General features: G+C 44.0%; 2 protein-coding genes across 2 annotated transcripts; both read right to left on the bottom strand.

The window, feature by feature from the left end:
- Positions 1-744: 744 nt before the first annotated feature.
- Positions 745-7,465, bottom strand: LOC139338668 (immunoglobulin lambda-1 light chain-like). Its single transcript, XM_070973893.1, has 7 exons — positions 7,423-7,465; positions 7,013-7,330; positions 4,569-4,604; positions 2,748-3,056; positions 2,541-2,615; positions 1,596-1,676; positions 745-1,207 (listed from the first exon to the last, which is right to left on the bottom strand). Exons 1-7 carry the CDS (start codon positions 7,463-7,465, stop codon positions 1,059-1,061), a joined length of 1,011 nt encoding a protein of 336 aa, XP_070829994.1. The 3' UTR covers positions 745-1,058.
- A 4,474-nt stretch (positions 7,466-11,939) lies between these two features.
- LOC139339417 (immunoglobulin lambda-1 light chain-like) lies at positions 11,940-17,342 on the bottom strand. The gene is made up of 6 exons (XM_070975029.1): positions 17,258-17,342; positions 16,832-17,165; positions 14,375-14,418; positions 12,634-12,942; positions 12,427-12,501; positions 11,940-12,088 (listed from the first exon to the last, which is right to left on the bottom strand). The coding sequence occupies exons 1-6, from the start codon at positions 17,298-17,300 to the stop codon at positions 11,940-11,942; spliced, it is 954 nt and encodes a 317-aa protein (XP_070831130.1). The 5' UTR covers positions 17,301-17,342.
- Positions 17,343-17,909: the final 567 nt, after the last annotated feature.

The following is a 17,909-nucleotide window of genomic DNA, read 5'->3' as shown; positions in this document are numbered from 1 at the left end:
AAATCCTCAACTCAGAGCTGAGACGCTGAAATAAAAGCAGATATGTTCAACCTCCTGCAGTCTGCTCTGATCCCACTTTATTACCTCACACTGGCTCTGACAGTGAAGAGCTTTCATTCAAACAGCTTTATTGACTGTGTAAAGGTGACAGTTTAGTGACAGTTCCTGTATCCTGACCCCAACATGTAACACAATACAACATATTAGGACATGTGGGAAAGGACCAGAGCGTTCACACATTTCATACAACATCAACTCAAAGACAGTTTCTAATTCATCTCTTCACTCTTCAGCCTGACTGATCAAGCTGCTGTGTCATTGTTTTATTGCAGCTGTAGCTTCAAAGCAGCTCGCTCTGCTGTTTGTTCATGTGTGGAAACAACAGTGTCATCAGCGTAGAGGTTTACATCCACACTGACACAGTGAGAAAAGGGGGTCAGCACTGAACCTGGTGCCACACCCACACCTACTGTCTTCGATATAACAGCTCCGTGTTCATGTGAGCTCTTCTTTAACGAGGTTTGTTGTCCTTGTTCAGCTGTTTGCTGATGTTCATGTCTTCCTGTACATTTGTTCTTGCTGCTGGGTGAAAGTATGTGGAGAGCTGCTTCCAACCACAGTCAAATGACTTGTAGCTGCCAACATACATGGTCCATGAAGCTGATTCTGTTTCTGATGATCTGATCTGAAGCCAAACTGATGTCCATGAAAACAAAGAAGTTAATGAAACACGCTGTGATTTTTCACTTTATTGAGAATGTTTGAGTGAAAGAGTTTGACAAACCCGCCACACTCAGCATCATGTATTCAAAAGAAAGACAAGAAGAAACAAAATAACACAAACAATAAAATATCCAGCAGGCAGCCAATGATTCAGCTTCATTTTCTATTATTAGAAAAACCACAATGAAAAGAGGAAATAAAGCAGAGAATCAAAATAACACTTTACCACAGAATGTACACTCAGTAACTGCAGATCTATATGTGTGTATGTGCATTTATATTTTAGGATGATAGATGAGATGAAGGGATGAGATTTGATGGCGAGCAGAAAACAGTCAGTCAGCATGTGTGCAGTTGGTGGACGGTCCCTTGTTTCTGAGGATCATCAGCAGAGAGAGTCCACAGCAGAACACCAGACTCTTGACGATCAGCACTGAGTACAGCAGCAGGAGCAGCTTCACCCTGCACTGAGACTGGAAGGACACTGACACACACACACACACACACACACACACACACACACACACACACACACACACACACACACACACACACACACACAAGTCAGTCTTCTCTCACAGTGACAAACAGCTTTACATGAAGACAGAGGTCGGCTACAGTTTGAAGGAAAGCTCAAAGGACCTTAATAAATACAACAATTCAGGGCCCAACGAGCTCTTTAGGGGCCCCAAACACTTTCTGTTTTATCAAAGACAAAAACTGGGAGCTAAAAGAGACTAAAAAGCTGCGTAGAGTCGTTCAAACTCAATCTTAATACAGAAGCATTTATAGTGGAGCTTTAACATGTAATCCCCACAGTTTTTATAGCACCCTCAGAGTCCTCAATGCAGAGAGGCAGCAGGTGATCTTACAGTCAGCTTGCTGCACAGCTGCTGGGTCTGCTGGCTCCTTCTCTGGAGGACAGGAAGCTGCTGGAGCTGGAACCTCTGGCACTGACACACACACACACACACACACACACACACACACACACACACACACACACACACACATTGTTTCAGTCTGTTCAACACATTAAATTTCATCAAAACATCATCAGATCTTCATGAGTAAAACTTTTCTATTTTGGCATTTACGATTGTTTCTAATCTGTACAGATGTACATATACTTAGTCGTGTTTCTATTCTGTGTCTTGTATACTTCTATATTTTCATTTTCTCCTCGTTATGCCACTGTGCTTACTTTTTATAACTTGCTGGCTGTAACAACTAAATTCCCCAGTGTGAGATCAATGAAGTCTGATCTTGTCTCTTTCCAGACGGGACAAACAGCTTTACATGAAGACAGGCGTCGGCTACAGTTTGAAGGAAAGCTCAAAGGACCTTATTAAATACAACAACCGGGGCCTCAATGAGCTCTTTAGGGTCCCCAAACATGACTTAACTTCCAGTTTTAAAAAAAGCTGGGAGCTAAAAGAGGCTTAAAAGCTCTGTAGAGCTGCAGAGTTGGTGATGATTCTCTGTGGATTCACAACTAACAGAGACACCTTTCACTTCCATTCATTCTTAATTCAGAAGCATTTATACTGGAGCTTTAACATGTAATCAACACAGTTTTTATAGCACCCTCAGAGTCCTCAGTGTAGGACAGATGCCCTAAAACCCACTGATTCATCAGACTGTGAAGTGAAAGCTCTCTCGTTTGGATTAGTTGTGCTGTTGGACATTCTGACACAATCAGGGAGCGTGTGTTGAAATGGTTGAGTGATGAGCAGAAAGTGGACAGACTGACATGCAGCCCTAACTGCAGCAGGACATTGGAGCTGTCCATGCAGAGAGGCAGCAGGTGATCTTACAGTCAGCTTGCTGCACAGCTGCTGGGTCTGCTGGCTTCGTCTCTGGAGGACAGGAAGCTGCTGGAGCTGGAACCTCTGAAACAGAAAAGGAGTCAGATGTTTGAAGTGGCGGTGAGACATGTCCGTCCTCTGCTCCTCTGCTCTCTGTGACAGCGTGTCCACATGAAGCTCCATCACTGCTGAACACAGTCAGCGAGCCTTCATTACCTTGTTCTGGTGGGGCCTCCGCTGTGCCCCCCTCGTGCTCGACGTCGCAGCTGTATTTATATGTGCTCTCTGGTCTCTGACGGATCAGCAAGATGGCGACGGTGCGTCCCGACCCTCTGAGCTCCAGCCGCTCCGTCTCATCAGGGGGCAGCTTCTCCAGAGGACCGTTGTCCTTTCGTCTTTTCCAGGAGAAGCGGACCACAGGAGGAAACATGGCTGAGGCCACACACAGCAGGGAGCTCTGGCCCTCCAGGCGGGCTCCGGACGCTGCCGGGTACACGCTCACCACGGGCTTCGCTATGGGCTCGTCTGAAGTTTGACGGCAGCAACGAGCAGCACAGACACACATTGACACAGTCAGCAGCAGCTTACAGCACTGCACTGCATTCAGTCTGATCCTGGAAACTACGTGGACTCTGATCACTAAACTGCTCATCAATACAACACAAAGTTCACTGCATGGACTGTATTCAGCTTCATATCAAACACAATGAGCAGCTGATGTCAGCAGATGTTACATGAGGAACAAAGACAATGATGGATTTGGAAATTCTTCATTTCAATATAACATGTCCATTCAGCATAATGTCACATTTATTACTAATAATATATGACAATATCAAACTATATATTTAGGAAATTTGGTTTGATAGAATGAAAAATATTTTGTCTCCATCAGGATGAAAACACATTTTAGAACAAAGACCGTATTTATCTTCACGTGAAACTCAACTGTCATGTCGATGATTACAACATATTAAGAATATTAAATATTTATCAGCACAAAGTTAAATCCAATCATTCAAAAACAAACAAGAAATACATCAATATTTTCAACTTTTAGACAAAATTAAAATGATTTGTCTTCAATATAATAAACTCTCATTTAAAAATGTCAAAATCTATTGATCCTTGAGTGGAAATTCATATATAATATAATATAATATAATATAATACAATACATTATAATATAATATAATATAATATAATATAATATAATATAATATAATATAATATAATATAATATAATATAATATAATTAATAATCAAATTACATTGTGTACATTGTGTAATACATGATTTTTATGGCCACATACTTTAAATATATTTATTTTTCCATATTTCAAATTATATTAAGCCTCATTTACTGTTTATATTTATATTAAATGTTCTTGTATGTTAATGTGAAATATATTTGTATGCGTGACATTATACATTAAATTATCATCTGTCATGTATAGAAATATTTAAATTAGCAGGCATAAATGAATCGTGTTGCATAAATGAATGATAGCATCATATTCAGTGTCTGTTTGTCTTCATGTATAAATATATCTTCCACTTAAAGACATATGTACCATCATATAAAATACAGTTTCCATGAGCTCGATTTTACCCTTTAAAAATGACTTATTAATAGAACAGATTTAAAGTCTTCAGCTTTTCAAAATACATTTACTGACATTTGTTCACTTTACTTTTTCACATATTATCTTGTTTCATTAAAACAAGAGATGATGCTGAATTACTGAGATGATCAAATACTTCATATTTGTAACATTGCTCATATCAAACTTTTTCTGGATGAATCAGTTTGATGTCCTGCAGAAATAAAGAAAAACTTGAGTTGTGCAGTGAGATTTAAACATCTTTTCATGAGTTTTGAACCTTTTTTATGTGACAAAAGCTGCACGGCTGCAAGAATTCTCTGCTAATTATCAACAAAGCAACATGGAAAGTCTGAAGCAGCAGAAACTCATTAAAACACATTTTCAACTTGTTCAATAGAACAACTGAAGGAAAAAGAAAGTTTATTCTTACCTGTTACGTACAGTTTAGTCCCAGAGCCAAAGATGCGTCCCACAGTGAAACAGAGTGAGACAAAAACCGTCTGCTGCTGAATGTGTCAGCTGAGGTGAACGAGTCCAAACCATGAACCAGTGTCAGAGATAGATAGATAGATAGATAGATAGATAGATAGATAGATAGATAGATAGATAGATAGATAGATAGATAGATAGATAGATAGATAGATAGATACTTTTTTTCATCGCCAAGGGAAATTCACAAAGTCCAGCATATTCCACAAATTTAAGTAAAAGGCATGCAATAAAGGACGCCAGCCTTCTGAGGAAGGACAGTCTCTGTCCTCTCCTGCACAGAGCATCTGTGTTGGCAGTTCAGTCCATTTTATCATCCAGCTGCACTCCCAGGTATTTGTAGGTCCGTACAGTCCTGGATCAGTGTCCTGTAGTCCTCCTCCTGTCCACTCCTGATGCATCCCATGATAGCAGTGTCGTCTGCCAGCTTCTGCACGTGGCAGGACTCTGAGTTGTATTGGAAGTCCGATGTGTGCAGGGTGAACAGGACTGGAGAGAGCACGGTCCTCCACGGTCCTCCTGTGCTGCAAACCACGGTGTCAGACCTGCGGCCCCCCAGCCCTCCATCCTGAGGTCTGCCTGTCAGATAGTCTGTAATCCAGACCACCAGGTGTGAGCCTACTCCAATCTCTGTCAGTTAATCTCTGAGGAGCAGAGGCTGGATGGTGTTGAAGGCGCTTGAGAAGTCCAAAAACATAATCCTCACCACACCGCTGCACCTGTCCAGGTGAGAGAGGGATCAGTGTAGCGAGTAAACAATGGCTTCCTCCACTCTCACCTGGTGAGTAAACTGCAGAGGGTCGAGGGCAGAGTGCACCTGTGGCCTCAGGTGGTGTAGCAGCAGCCGCTCCACGGTCTTCATCACATGCGATGTCAGGGCGACTGGCCTGAAGTCATTCAGCTCCTCAGGCTGTGGTCTCTTTGGGACTGGGATGATGCAGGATGTTTTCCACAGCTGAGGGACCCTCCCCTGCTCCAGGCTCAGGCTGAAGATGTGCTGTAGGGGGTGTCCCAGCTCCAACACGCAGGCCTTCAGCAGTCGAGGGGATACTCCATGTGGACCTGCTGCCATGCTGGGATGAAGCCTCCTCAGCTCTCTGCACACCTGGGCTGCTGTGATCTTGGGTGGGGGGGGGGGTCTCCTCTGCGCTGGTGTCGAGAGGGAGAGCAGAGGGTGGGGAGGGGGGTGCAAATATTGTGAGGTGCGAATGAGTTGGGGGGGTCAAACCTGTTGAAGAAGTTGTTTAGCTGGTTCCTTCTCCCCACATCTCCTTCGATGGTGACACCCCGCTTTGAGCTGCAGCCGGTGATGATCTTCATCCCGTCCCACACCTCCTTCATGCTGTTGTTCTGCTGCTTCGCCTCCCTGAGCTGGACTCTGAGTTCCCGCTGCACTACTCAGATTTCAGCTCCATGATTTGTTTCTCTCATGTTTACATCTATTGGATGGACGACCATTGAATGTGGTTCAGACATTCATGTTCCCCTCAGGATGAACTCTAAAAACTCTGGTGCTCCTCTGACTTTTCATGTCATGTTGTCGGTTGTCAGAAACTGTGAAAGCTGCTTGTTGAGCATCAAACTCCGCTGAAGAGTGTTAACTTTGTCCTGCAGCTCGTCCAGGTTAGCATGTTTGTAGCTGTGATGACTCGAACATTCACCTTCTTCATCACTTTGAACTCGTCACCACAAACTAACTTTGACACACTGGTTCCCTGAAGGTTGTCCACACCTGGAGTTCAGGAGCCACTGTGGTGTCCAGCAGCAGAGACAAGAGCTGTCATTGTCAGCCAATAGAGAGCGACCAGGTCTCGACCACAATCCAGAACTCTGCGTCCGATGCTTCCTCCTCTCCTCATGACTCCCCACCACACATCAGAAACACACCGCAGAGTCTCAGGGGAGGTAGAGAGATTCCTGCAGGCAGTGGGTGTAGAGAGAGTGGGTGACATTAGCATGCTAACATGCTAAAATAACATGGTGAACACTACACGTGTACAGCATGTTTCTTCGTTTGTTTGTTTGTTTGTTTGTTCCTTCATTGCTTCAGTTTGTGGAACAGCCAGTGGGAAACCTCCTGGTCCTCCCAATCACCAGTCCACCCGCGATTCCACAAATCATTTCGTGGTGTTTCTGTGCTGCTCGTTTGTCCTCACTGTGTCAAACTACAGAAATCCTGCTGGAACATCTGATGGAAATCTGAATGAATCTAATATGAGATGAATCTGTCAGTTCAGTGTGTTTGTGCCTCTGGCTGAGATGGAGCTGAAATATGTGAACCTGGGCTGTGGTTTACTGCTCTCTTCCTGTCACAAACACTGTTTGACATCTGCTCATCTGTTGGTTTTTGTTCAGGCTGCAGGGATCATTTCTCACTGTGGAGATCGCTCTTCCAGCAGGAGCAGTAGTAGGAGGCTGAATGAGCGAGTTTAACTTTCTGGATCTGCAACTCACAGCCGTTCTGTTTATTCACAGCTGAGAAATCATCTTTCTGAGGATGATTGTAACCTGAATAAACTCGACCACTCCTCCTGTCAATATTAAGAATCAGTCTGAATGTTTCTGTGTCTTTCTTCTGGTACCAGAATACATAATCATAGTCACACTGGTCAGTTCCTCCACAGCTGAAGGAGACTTCTTCACCAACTCTCCTGGTCAATGTTAAATCACTCTGAATCAGCTCTGCTGCCATGGCTGCCAGCGCTGCAGAGACACAGACAGAGAGACGAAGGTCAGCGCGACAGTGTGGGTGAAAGGTGGACTTTTCTGGCTCCCGATTGGCTGGAAACACTCACCTGAACACAGGCAGCACAGAGCAGCAGCTGGGAGGAGAAGCATTTTGTGCAGTGGTGTTTCCTCTGGTGAACCTGGGGAGAAGTGTGGCTCTGATGCAGCAGAGGCCAAACCAGGACGAGCTGAGAGATCACAGGAGGGCCACGTGCTTCCTAACAGGTCCTGGGACCTCCCATGAGCCCCTGCGGCGGACAGATAAGGCTGCTGCTGCTGATCGACGCTCAGCTCAAGCTGCTGTGTGGTTTTCCACCACAGTCGTGCTTCTGCCTGTAAAAACCTTCCTGATGTCAATTTTCTACACAGTGAAAAGTAAAACGTTTCCCTCTGAGCTGTCGGAGAGTAGAAGTATAAAACAGCACAAGATGGAAATACTCAAAGTACAAGTACCTCAAACTGTCCACCACTGTCTTTAAGTGAGCTCTATCAGATGTCAGCAGATCACTGAATAGATGATTAAACTGAAGAGAAAGAAAGAAATGAATAAATAAATAAAAAAGATTTTAAGAAATACATTAATACTTCTCCTAATTTTTGCTGCCTCTAACACTGCTACCACTATTAATAATAATAATAAAAAATAAAAACAAAATCACAACAGGAAATATAAAAACAAAGGAGAAAGAGAGATAAACAGTAAATATAATATAAATAATTGAATTATTGATATAATCATGAACATCCATCCATTATCTATACCGCCTATCCCTTTCGGGGTTGCGGGGGGCTGGAGCCTATCCCAGCGACAATGGGCGAGAGGTGGGGTACACCCTGAACCGGTCGCCAGCCGATTGCAGGGCCACATGCAAGGACAAACAAACATTCACACTCACACCTCGGAGCAATTTAGAGTCACCAATGAACCTAATGAGCAAGTTTTTGGTCTGTGGGAGTAACCGGAGAGAACCCACGCATGCACGGGAAGAACATGCAAACTTCACACAGACCCGGGGATCGAACTGGCAACCTTCTTGCTGTGAGGCACGCACACTACCTGCTGCGCCACCGTGCAGCCCATAATCATGAACAGCGTCAATAAAATTTATCAATATAATGAAAAGGAACGCCCTGCAATCGGCTGGCGACCGGTTCAGGGTGTACCCCACCTCTCGCCCATTGTAGCTGGGATAGGCTCCAGCCCCCCGCAACCCCGAAAGGGATAGGCGGTATAGATAATGGATGGATGGATGAAAAGGAACAGATATGTCTTTCATTCCTACCAGAGTACTTTTACAGTGTGGTATTAGTGTATTTACTTCAATAAAGGAGGGAATACTTCCTCCACCTCTGCTTTTTATGTTTTTTTGTGTTATGTTTTGTTCCTGTTTTTCTTTTTTAAAGCTGAGTGTATGTAAGCAGAGTGTGAACTGTGCTACACAATCTACTACTACTACTACTACTACTACTACCACAGGTACTGATAGTACTGCTTCTCCTGTCCTGATGTCTTGCAGCAGACATGTCAAAGTGTACTTCAGGTGTCAGTCCTCACATCAATGATGGTTCTCATGACATGTTAACCAGTCAGCATGAATGAATCCGAGGCCCCAGAACTGGAACACAGAGGTGAACAGCAGCAGTTATTAATGTTATTAATTACTCCACATTCATTTCCTGCTGTCACGGCTCAAAATGTCTGCCAGAAAATGTCCACATTGTTGCTGCTGTCAGGATTATAACTGTCACACTGCTGCCCTCTAATGTCTGTAACCACACACTGCATCACCACCTCACACTAATACTACGACTGCTACTACGATTACTGCTGCTGCTGTTACACAGAAAAGTTGCAGCCTGCTTCAATCAGCTTTATTTGGTTTATTTTGCAGAGAGAAATTCTAACTGCACAAAATGACACTGAAGAACTTCCAGTGATGCAAAACAAAACTCTGCACATTCACTCTACAGCACATACTTGTAGAAGGGAACTACACATATAAAAACAGTGCTCGTCCAGCCTGTCTTCTGCATTTGACCACAAGTTCTCGTCCATGTCACACCTTCTGTCCTCTGCTGTCAAACACCTGGGAAAGAACCTTTGCGATGGCCGATCCGTCCCTGACAACCTTCTGCAGATATGTCCACACATCCAGCTTTCACTGTGTCCAAGAGAGACGTGTGATCACATGGACGGTTGTCATAAACTCTCCACCTCTGTGAGGAGAGGACGTCCTCTGTGGGGCTGAGGGATGGAAAGTAAGATGGAAGGAAAAGTGAGGCCATCCTGTCTGAGATTCATTCAAATCGCTTGTTTCACTCTGCGACAGTGTCGAGGAAAAACCTCCTTGTATGGCTCACAGTACAAACAGTTGCAGTGGATGTCAGGCAGGGTCATGGTAGGAGTTGTAGCTGTAATCCATCATTCAGGTTTAGACACGAGCCACAGGAACCTGCAAGATGACAAAGCACAAAGACTCTGGGGAAGAAGCTAAGTTAGGAAAAAGTCTTGGTCGGTCATGACAGCGAGCAGCTGGAGAGGGAGAGAAGAAACAGAGGAGCTCAGTGTATCTCTGAAAGTCCCCCAACAGTCTAATCCTACAGCAGCGTAACTAAGGGCTGATCCTAGACAAGCCTGAGCCAGCCCTCACTAACTATGAAGGTGAATGATTGTGAAATATCCATAGCTGTAGACCTGTATGTGTGTGTGCGTCTGTCTGTAGGTGTTTGTGTGTGTGTGCATCAATGTGTGTGTGTGTGCGTCTGTATTGCTGGCTTTGTGGGGACAAAAGTCTGTTTATACAGTCACACTGTGGGGACTCGCTGGACTTGTGAGGATAAAATGCCCATCATGAAAATCTTTAGGTTTACGCTAGTACTGGTCATGGTTATGGTTATGGTGAGGGTACGTCTCCAGGAAATGATTCTCAGTCTGTGTAATGTCCCCAAAAGTGATGAAAACCTAACACTCTTGTGTGTCAGGCTTATGTGTGTAATGATTAATTACAAGTGAAGAGCACTGAGGATGAGTGGATGAATTTAGTTTGACATGGAGTTGATTTCAGTCTTCAGTCTCGTTTCTTTTAGTTTCCTGTCTGTGTTTGTCAGGTTGACCTCTCTCAGTTTGCTGCACTGTAACAAACAGGAAGACTGACTCAACATTGAGGATGTTGTCAAGATGCTTCGATAATAACTGACTGCAAATAATGAGTTTAGTGTATGCAGGAGAGGAGGTGGTGAGTGTGAACAGCAGCAGATATGAATCTGTTCTCAGTGGTTATTAGGCCTCATAAAAAGCTGCTGGCAGCCAATCAGCACTTCCGTTCCTGCAGCAGACGGCTTTGTGGCTTTCTGCTCTGCAGCCTCCTCATCGTTAGCTCTGCTTCTTCACATGAATAACACAATGACAGTTACAACCATGGACTCTGGTTCAACAATCATTCCAGGAACTTGAGTTTGAGTTCAGCGCTCAGTGCTCACTGTCTCAGCTTTGATCTGTCTGATTCATCTGTGAGAGAAAAAGCTCAAATCCTCAACTCAGAGTTGAGACACTGAAATAAAAGCAGATATGTTCAACCTCCTGCAGTCTGCTCTGATCCCACTTTATTACCTCACACTGGCTCTGACAGTGAAGAGCTTTCATTCAAACAGCTTTATTGACTGTGTAAAGGTGACAGTTTAGTGACAGTTCCTGCATCCTGACCCCAACATGTAACATAATACAACATATAAGGACATGCGGGAAAGGACCAGAGCGTTCACACATTTCATACAACATCAACTCAAAGACAGTTTCTAATTCATCTCTTCACTCTTCAGCCTGACTGATCAAGCTGCTGTGTCATTGTTTTATTACAACTGTACCTTCAAAGCAGCTCGCTCTGCTGTTTGTTCATGTGTGGAAACAACAGTGTCATCAGCGTAGAGGTTTACATCCACACTGACACAGTGAGAAAAGGGGGTCAGCACTGAACCTGGTGGCACACCCACACCTACTGACTTAGATATAAAAGCTCCGTGTTCTTGTGAGCTCTTCTTTAACGAGCTTTGTTGTCCTTGTTCAGCTGTTTGCTGATGTTCATGTCTTCCTGTACATTTGTTCTTGCTGCTGTGTGAAAGTATATGGAGAGCTGCTTCCAACCACAGTCAAATGACTGATAAATGCCAACATACATGGTCCATGAAGCTGATTCTGTTTCTGATGATTTGATCTGAAGCAAGACTGAGGTCCATGAAAACAAAGAAGTTAAAGAAACACGCTGTGATTTTTCACTTTATTGAGAATGTTTGAGTGAAAGACTTTGACAAACCCGCCACACTCAGCATCATATATATAAAAGAAAGACAAGAAATAGACAAAATAGCACAAACAATAAAATATCCAGCAGGCAGCCAATGATTCAACTTCATTTTCTATTATTAGAAAAGTCACAATGAAAAGAGGAAATAAAGCAGAGAATCAAAATAACACTTTACCACAGAATGTACACTCAGTAACTGCAGATCTATATGTGCGTATGTGCATTTATATTTTAGGATGATAGATGAGATGAAGGGATGAGATTTGATGGCGAGCAGAAAACAGTCAGTCAGCATGTGTGCCATTGGTGGACGGTCCCTTGTTTCTGAGGATCATCAGCAGAGAGAGTCCACAGCAGAACACCAGACTCTTGACGATCAGCACTGAGTACAGCAGCAGGAGCAGCTTCACCCTGCACTGAGACTGGAAGGACACTGAGACACACACACACACACACACACACACACACACACACACACACACACACACACACACACACACACGTGTCAGTCTTCTTTCACACAGACAACCAGCTGTACATGAAGACAGAGGTCGGCTACAGTGAAGTGAACCTCAAAGGACCTTAATAAATACAACAATTCAGGGCCCCAACGAGCTCTTTTGGGCCCCAGACACTTTCTGTTTTATCAAAGACATAAAACTGGGAGCTAAAGGAGACTAAAAAGCTCTAGTGGAGCTTTAACATGTAATCCCCACAGTTTTTATAGCACCCTCAGAGTCCTCAATGCAGAGAGGCAGCAGGTGATCTTACAGTCAGCTTGCTGCACAGCTGCTGGGTCTGCTGGCTTCGTCTCTGGAGGACAGGAAGCTGCTGGAGCTGGAACCTCTGAAACAGAAAAGGAGTCAGATGTTTGAAGTGGCGGTGAGACATGTCCGTCCTCTGCTCCTCTGCTCTCTGTGACAGCGTGTCCACATGAAGCTCCATCACTGCTGAACACAGTCAGCGAGCCTTCATTACCTTGTTCTGGTGGGGCCTCCGCTGTGCCCCCCTCGTGCTCGACGTCGCAGCTGTATTTATATTTGCTCTCTGGTCTCTGACGGATCAGCAAGATGGCGACGGTGCGTCCCGACCCTCTGAGCTCCAGCTGCTCCGTCTCATCAGGGGGCAGCTTCTCCAGAGGACCGTTGTCCTTTCGTCTTTTCCAGGAGAAGCGGACCACAGGAGGAAACATGGCTGAGGCCACACACAGCAGGGAGCTCTGGCCCTCCAGGCGGGCTCCGGACGCTGCCGGGTACACGCTCACCACGGGCTTCGCTATGGGCTCGTCTGAAGTTTGACGGCAGCAACGAGCAGCACAGACACACATTGACACAGTCAGCAGCAGCTTACAGCACTGCACTGCATTCAGTCTGATCCTGGAAACTACGTGGACTCTGATCACTAAACTGCTCATCAATACAGCACAAAGTTCACTGCATGGACTGTATTCAGCTTCATATCAAACACAATGAGCAGCTGATGTCAGCAGATGTTACATGAGGAACAAAGACAATGATGGATTTGGAAATTCTTCATTTCAATATAACATGTCCATTCAGCATAATGTCACATTTATTACTAATAATATATGACAATATCAAACTATATATTTAGGAAATTTGGTTTGATAGAATGAAAAATATTTTGTCTCCATCAGGATGAAAACACATTTTAGAACAAAGACCGTATTTATCTTCACGTGAAACTCAACTGTCATGTCGATGATTACAACATATTAAGAATATTAAATATTTATCAGCACAAAGTTAAATCCAATCATTCAAAAACAAACAAGAAATACATCAATATTTTCAACTTTTATACAAGATTAAAATGATTTGTCTTCAATATAATAAACTCTCATTTAAAAATGTCAAAATCTATTGATCCTTGAGTGGAAATTCATATATAATATAATATAATATAATACAATATAATTAATAATCAAATTACATTGTGTACATTGTGTAATACATGGTTTTTATGGCCACATACTTTAAATATATTTACTTTTCCATATTTCAAATTATATTAAGCCTCATTTACTGTTTATATTTATATTAAATGTTCTTGTATGTTAATGTGAAATATATTTGTATGCGTGACATTATACATTAAATTATCATCTGTCATGTATAGAAATATTTAAATTAGCAGGCATAAATGAATCATGTTGCATAAATGAATGATAGCATCATATTCAGTGTCTGTTTGTCTTCATGTATAAATATATCTTCCACTTAAAGACATATGTACCATCATATAAAATACAGTTTCCATGAGCTCGATTTTACCCTTTAAAAATGACTTATTAATAGAACAGATTTAAAGTCTTCAGCTTTTCAAAATACATTTACTGACATTTGTTCACTTTACTTTTTCACATATTATCTTGTTTCATTAAAACAAGAGATGATGCTGAATTACTGAGATGATCAAATACTTCATATTTGTAACATTGCTCATATCAAACTTTTTCTGGATGAATCAGTTTGATGTCCTGCAGAAATAAAGAATAACTTGAGTTGTGCAGTGAGATTTAAACATCTTTTCATGAGTTTTGAACCTTTTTTATGTGACAAAAGCTGCACGGCTGCAAGAATTCTCTGCTAATTATCAACAAAGCAACATGGAAAGTCTGAAGCAGCAGAAACTCATTAAAACACATTTTCAACTTGTTCAATAGAACAACTGAAGGAAAAAGAAAGTTTATTCTTACCTGTTACGTACAGTTTAGTCCCAGAGCCAAAGATGAAGTCCACAGTGAAACAGAGTGAGACAAAAACCGTCTGCTGCTGAATGTGTCAGCTGAGGTGAACGAGTCCAAACCATGAACCAGTGTCAGAGATAGATAGATAGATAGATAGATAGATAGATAGATAGATAGATAGATAGATAGATAGATAGATAGATAGATAGATAGATAGATAGATAGATAGATAGATAGATAGATAGATAGATACTTTTTTTCATCGCCAAGGGAAATTCACAAAGTCCAGCATATTCCACAAATTTAAGTAAAAGGCATGCAATAAAGGACGCCAGCCTTCTGAGGAAGGACAGTCTCTGTCCTCTCCTGCACAGAGCATCTGTGTTGGCAGTTCAGTCCATTTTATCATCCAGCTGCACTCCCAGGTATTTGTAGGTCCGTACAGTCCTGGATCAGTGTCCTGTAGTCCTCCTCCTGTCCACTCCTGATGCAGCCCATGATAGCAGTGTCGTCTGCCAGCTTCTGCACGTGGCAGGACTCTGAGTTGTATTGGAAGTCTGATGTGTGCAGGGTGAACAGGACTGGAGAGAGCACGGTCCTCCTGTGCTGCAAACCATGGTGTCAGACCTGCGGCCCCCCAGCCCTCCATCCTGAGGTCTGCCTGTCAGATAGTCTGTAATCCAGACCACCAGGTGTGAGCCTACTCCAATCTCTGTCAGTTAATCTCTGAGGAGCAGAGGCTGGATGGTGTTGAAGGCGCTTGAGAAGTCCAAAAACATAATCCTCACCACACCGCTGCACCTGTCCAGGTGAGAGAGGGATCAGTGTAGCGAGTAAACAATGGCTTCCTCCACTCTCACCTGGTGAGCAAACTGCAGAGGGTCGAGGGCAGAGCGCACCTGTGGCCTCAGGTGGTGTAGCAGCAGCCGCTCCACGGTCTTCATCACATGCGATGTCAGGGCGACTGGCCTGAAGTCATTCAGCTCCTCAGGCTGTGGTCTCTTTGGGACTGGGATGATGCAGGATGTTTTCCACAGCTGAGGGACCCTCCCCTGCTCCAGGCTCAGGCTGAAGATGTGCTGTAGGGGGTGTCCCAGCTCCAACACGCAGGCCTTCAGCAGTCGAGGGGATACTCCATCTGGACCTGCTGCCATGCTGGGATGAAGCCTCCTCAGCTCTCTGCACACCTGGGCTGCTGTGATCTTGGGTGGGGGGGGGGGTCTCCTCTGCACTGGTGTCGAGAGGGAGAGCAGAGGGTGGGGAGGGGGGTGCATATACTGTGAGGTGCGAATGAGTTGGGGGGGTCAAACCTGTTGAAGAAGTTGTTTAGCTGGTTCCTTCTCCCCACATCTCCTTCGATGGTGACACCCCGCTTTGAGCTGCAGCCGGTGATGATCTTCATCCCGTCCCACACCTCCTTCATGCTGTTGTTCTGCTGCTTCGCCTCCCTCAGCTGGACTCTGAGTTCCCGCTGCACTACTCAGATTTCAGCTCCATGATTTGTTTCTCTCATGTTCACATCTATTGGATGGACGACCATTGAATGTGGTTCAGACATTCATGTTCCCCTCAGGATGAACTCTAAAAACTCTGGTGCTCCTCTGACTTTTCATGTCATGTTGTCGGTTTTCAGAAACTGTGAAAGCTGCTTGTTGAGCATCAAACTCGACTGAAGAGTGTTAACTTTGCCCTGCAGCTTGTTTAGGTTAGCATGTTTGTAGCTGTGAAGACTCTTATGATTCACCTTCTTCATCACTGTGAACTCGTCCCCACAAACTAACTTTGACACACTGGTTCCCTGAAGGGTCTCCACACCTGGAGTTCAGGAGCCACTGTGGTGTCCAGCAGCAGAGACAAGAGCTGTCATTGTCAGCCAATAGAGAGCGACCAGGTCTCGACCACAATCCAGAACTCTGCGTCCGATGCTTCCTCCTCTCCTCACGACTCCCCACCACACATCAGAAACACACCGCAGAGTCTCAGGGGAGGTAAAGAGATTCCTGCAGGCGGCGGGTGTAGAGAGAGTGGGTGACATTAGCATGCTAACATGCTAAAATAACATGGTGAACACTACACGTGTATGAACATGTTCCCCCTGTGAGCATGTTTCTTCGTTTGTTTGTTTGTTTGTTCCTTCATTGCTTCAGTTTGTGGAACAGCCAGTGGGAAACCTCCTGGTCCTCCCAATCACCAGCCCCCCCGCGATTCCACAAATCATTTCGTGGTGTTTCTGTGCTGCTCGTTTGTCCTCACTGTGTCAAACTACAGAAATCCTGCTGGAACATCTGATGGAAATCTGAATGAATCTAATATGAGATGAATCTGTCAGTTCAGTGTGTTTGTGCCTCTGGCTGAGATGGAGCTGAAATATGTGAACCTGGGCTGTGGTTTACTGCTCTCTTCCTGTCACAAACACTGTTTGACATCTGCTCATCTGTTGGTTTTTGTTCAGGCTGCAGGGATCATTTCTCACTGTGGAGATCGCTCTTCCAACAGGAGCAGTAGTAGGAGGCTGAATGACTGAGTTTAGCTTTCTGGATCTGCAACTCACAGCCGTTCTGTTTATTCACAGCTGAGAAATCATCTTTCTGAGGATGATTGTAACCTGAATAAATTCCACCACTACTCCTGTCAATATAAAGAATAACTCTAAATGTTTCTGTGTCTTTCTTCTGGTACCAGTAAACATAATCATAGTCACACTGGTCAGTTCCTCCACAGCTGAAGGAGACTTCTTCACCAACTCTCCTGGTCAATGTTAAATCATTCTGAATCAGCTCTGCTGCCATGGCTGCCAGCGCTGCAGAGACACAGACAGAGAGACGAAGGTCAGCGCGACAGTGTCGGTGAAAGGTGGACTTTTCTGGCTCCCGATTGGCTGGAAACACTCACCTGAACACAGGCAGCACAGAGCAGCAGCTGGGAGGAGAAGCATTTTGTGCAGTGGTGTTTCCTCTGGTGAACCTGGGGAGAAGTGTGGCTCTGATGCAGCAGAGGCCAAACCAGGACGAGCTGAGAGATCACAGGAGGGCCACGTGCTTCCTAACAGGTCCTGGGACCTCCCATGAGCCCCTGCGGCGGACAGATAAGGCTGCTGCTGCTGATCGACGCTCAGCTCAAGCTGCTGTGTGGTTTTCCACCACAGTCGTGCTTCTGCCTGTAAAAACCTTCCTGATGTCAATTTTCTACACAGTGAAAAGTAAAACGTTTCCCTCTGAGCTGTCGGAGAGTAGAAGTATAAAACAGCACAAGATGGAAATACTCAAAGTACAAGTACCTCAAACTGTCCACCACTGTCTTTAAGTGAGCTCTATCAGATGTCAGCAGATCACTGAATAGATGATTAAACTGAAGAGAAAGAAAGAAATGAATAAATAAATAAAAAAGATTTTAAGAAATACATTAATACTTCTCCTAATTTTTGCTGCCTCTAACACTGCTACCACTATTAATAATAATAATAAAAAATAAAAACAAAATCACAACAGGAAATATAAAAACAAAGGAGAAAGAGAGATAAACAGTAAATATAATATAAATAATT

This window comes from Chaetodon trifascialis, chromosome 11, assembly GCF_039877785.1.
Source record: "Chaetodon trifascialis isolate fChaTrf1 chromosome 11, fChaTrf1.hap1, whole genome shotgun sequence".
Classification (NCBI taxonomy): Eukaryota; Metazoa; Chordata; class Actinopteri; order Chaetodontiformes; family Chaetodontidae; genus Chaetodon; species Chaetodon trifascialis.
The sequence above is the reverse complement of the archived record's forward strand: the minus strand, read 5'-3'. Positions and strand labels throughout refer to the sequence as shown.

Coding starts and splice junctions, on each gene's coding strand:
- LOC139339417 (XM_070975029.1), bottom strand. CDS start 17,300: ATGCTTCTCCTCCCAGCTGCTGCTCTGTGCTGCCTGTGTTCAG. Junction 17,166..17,257: donor TCTGTGCTGCCTGTGTTCAG/GTGAGTGTTTCC, acceptor GTGTCTCTGCAG/CGCTGGCAGCCATGGCAGCA. Junction 12,943..14,374: donor GACTAAACTGTACGTAACAG/GTAAGAATAAAC, acceptor GTCAAACTTCAG/ACGAGCCCATAGCGAAGCCC.
- LOC139338668 (XM_070973893.1), bottom strand. CDS start 7,465: ATGCTTCTCCTCCCAGCTGCTGCTCTGTGCTGCCTGTGTTCAG. Junction 2,616..2,747: donor GGAGGCCCCACCAGAACAAG/GTAATGAAGGCT, acceptor TTTCTGTTTCAG/AGGTTCCAGCTCCAGCAGCT. Junction 1,677..2,540: donor AGCTGTGCAGCAAGCTGACT/GTAAGATCACCT, acceptor TGTGTGTGTCAG/TGCCAGAGGTTCCAGCTCCA.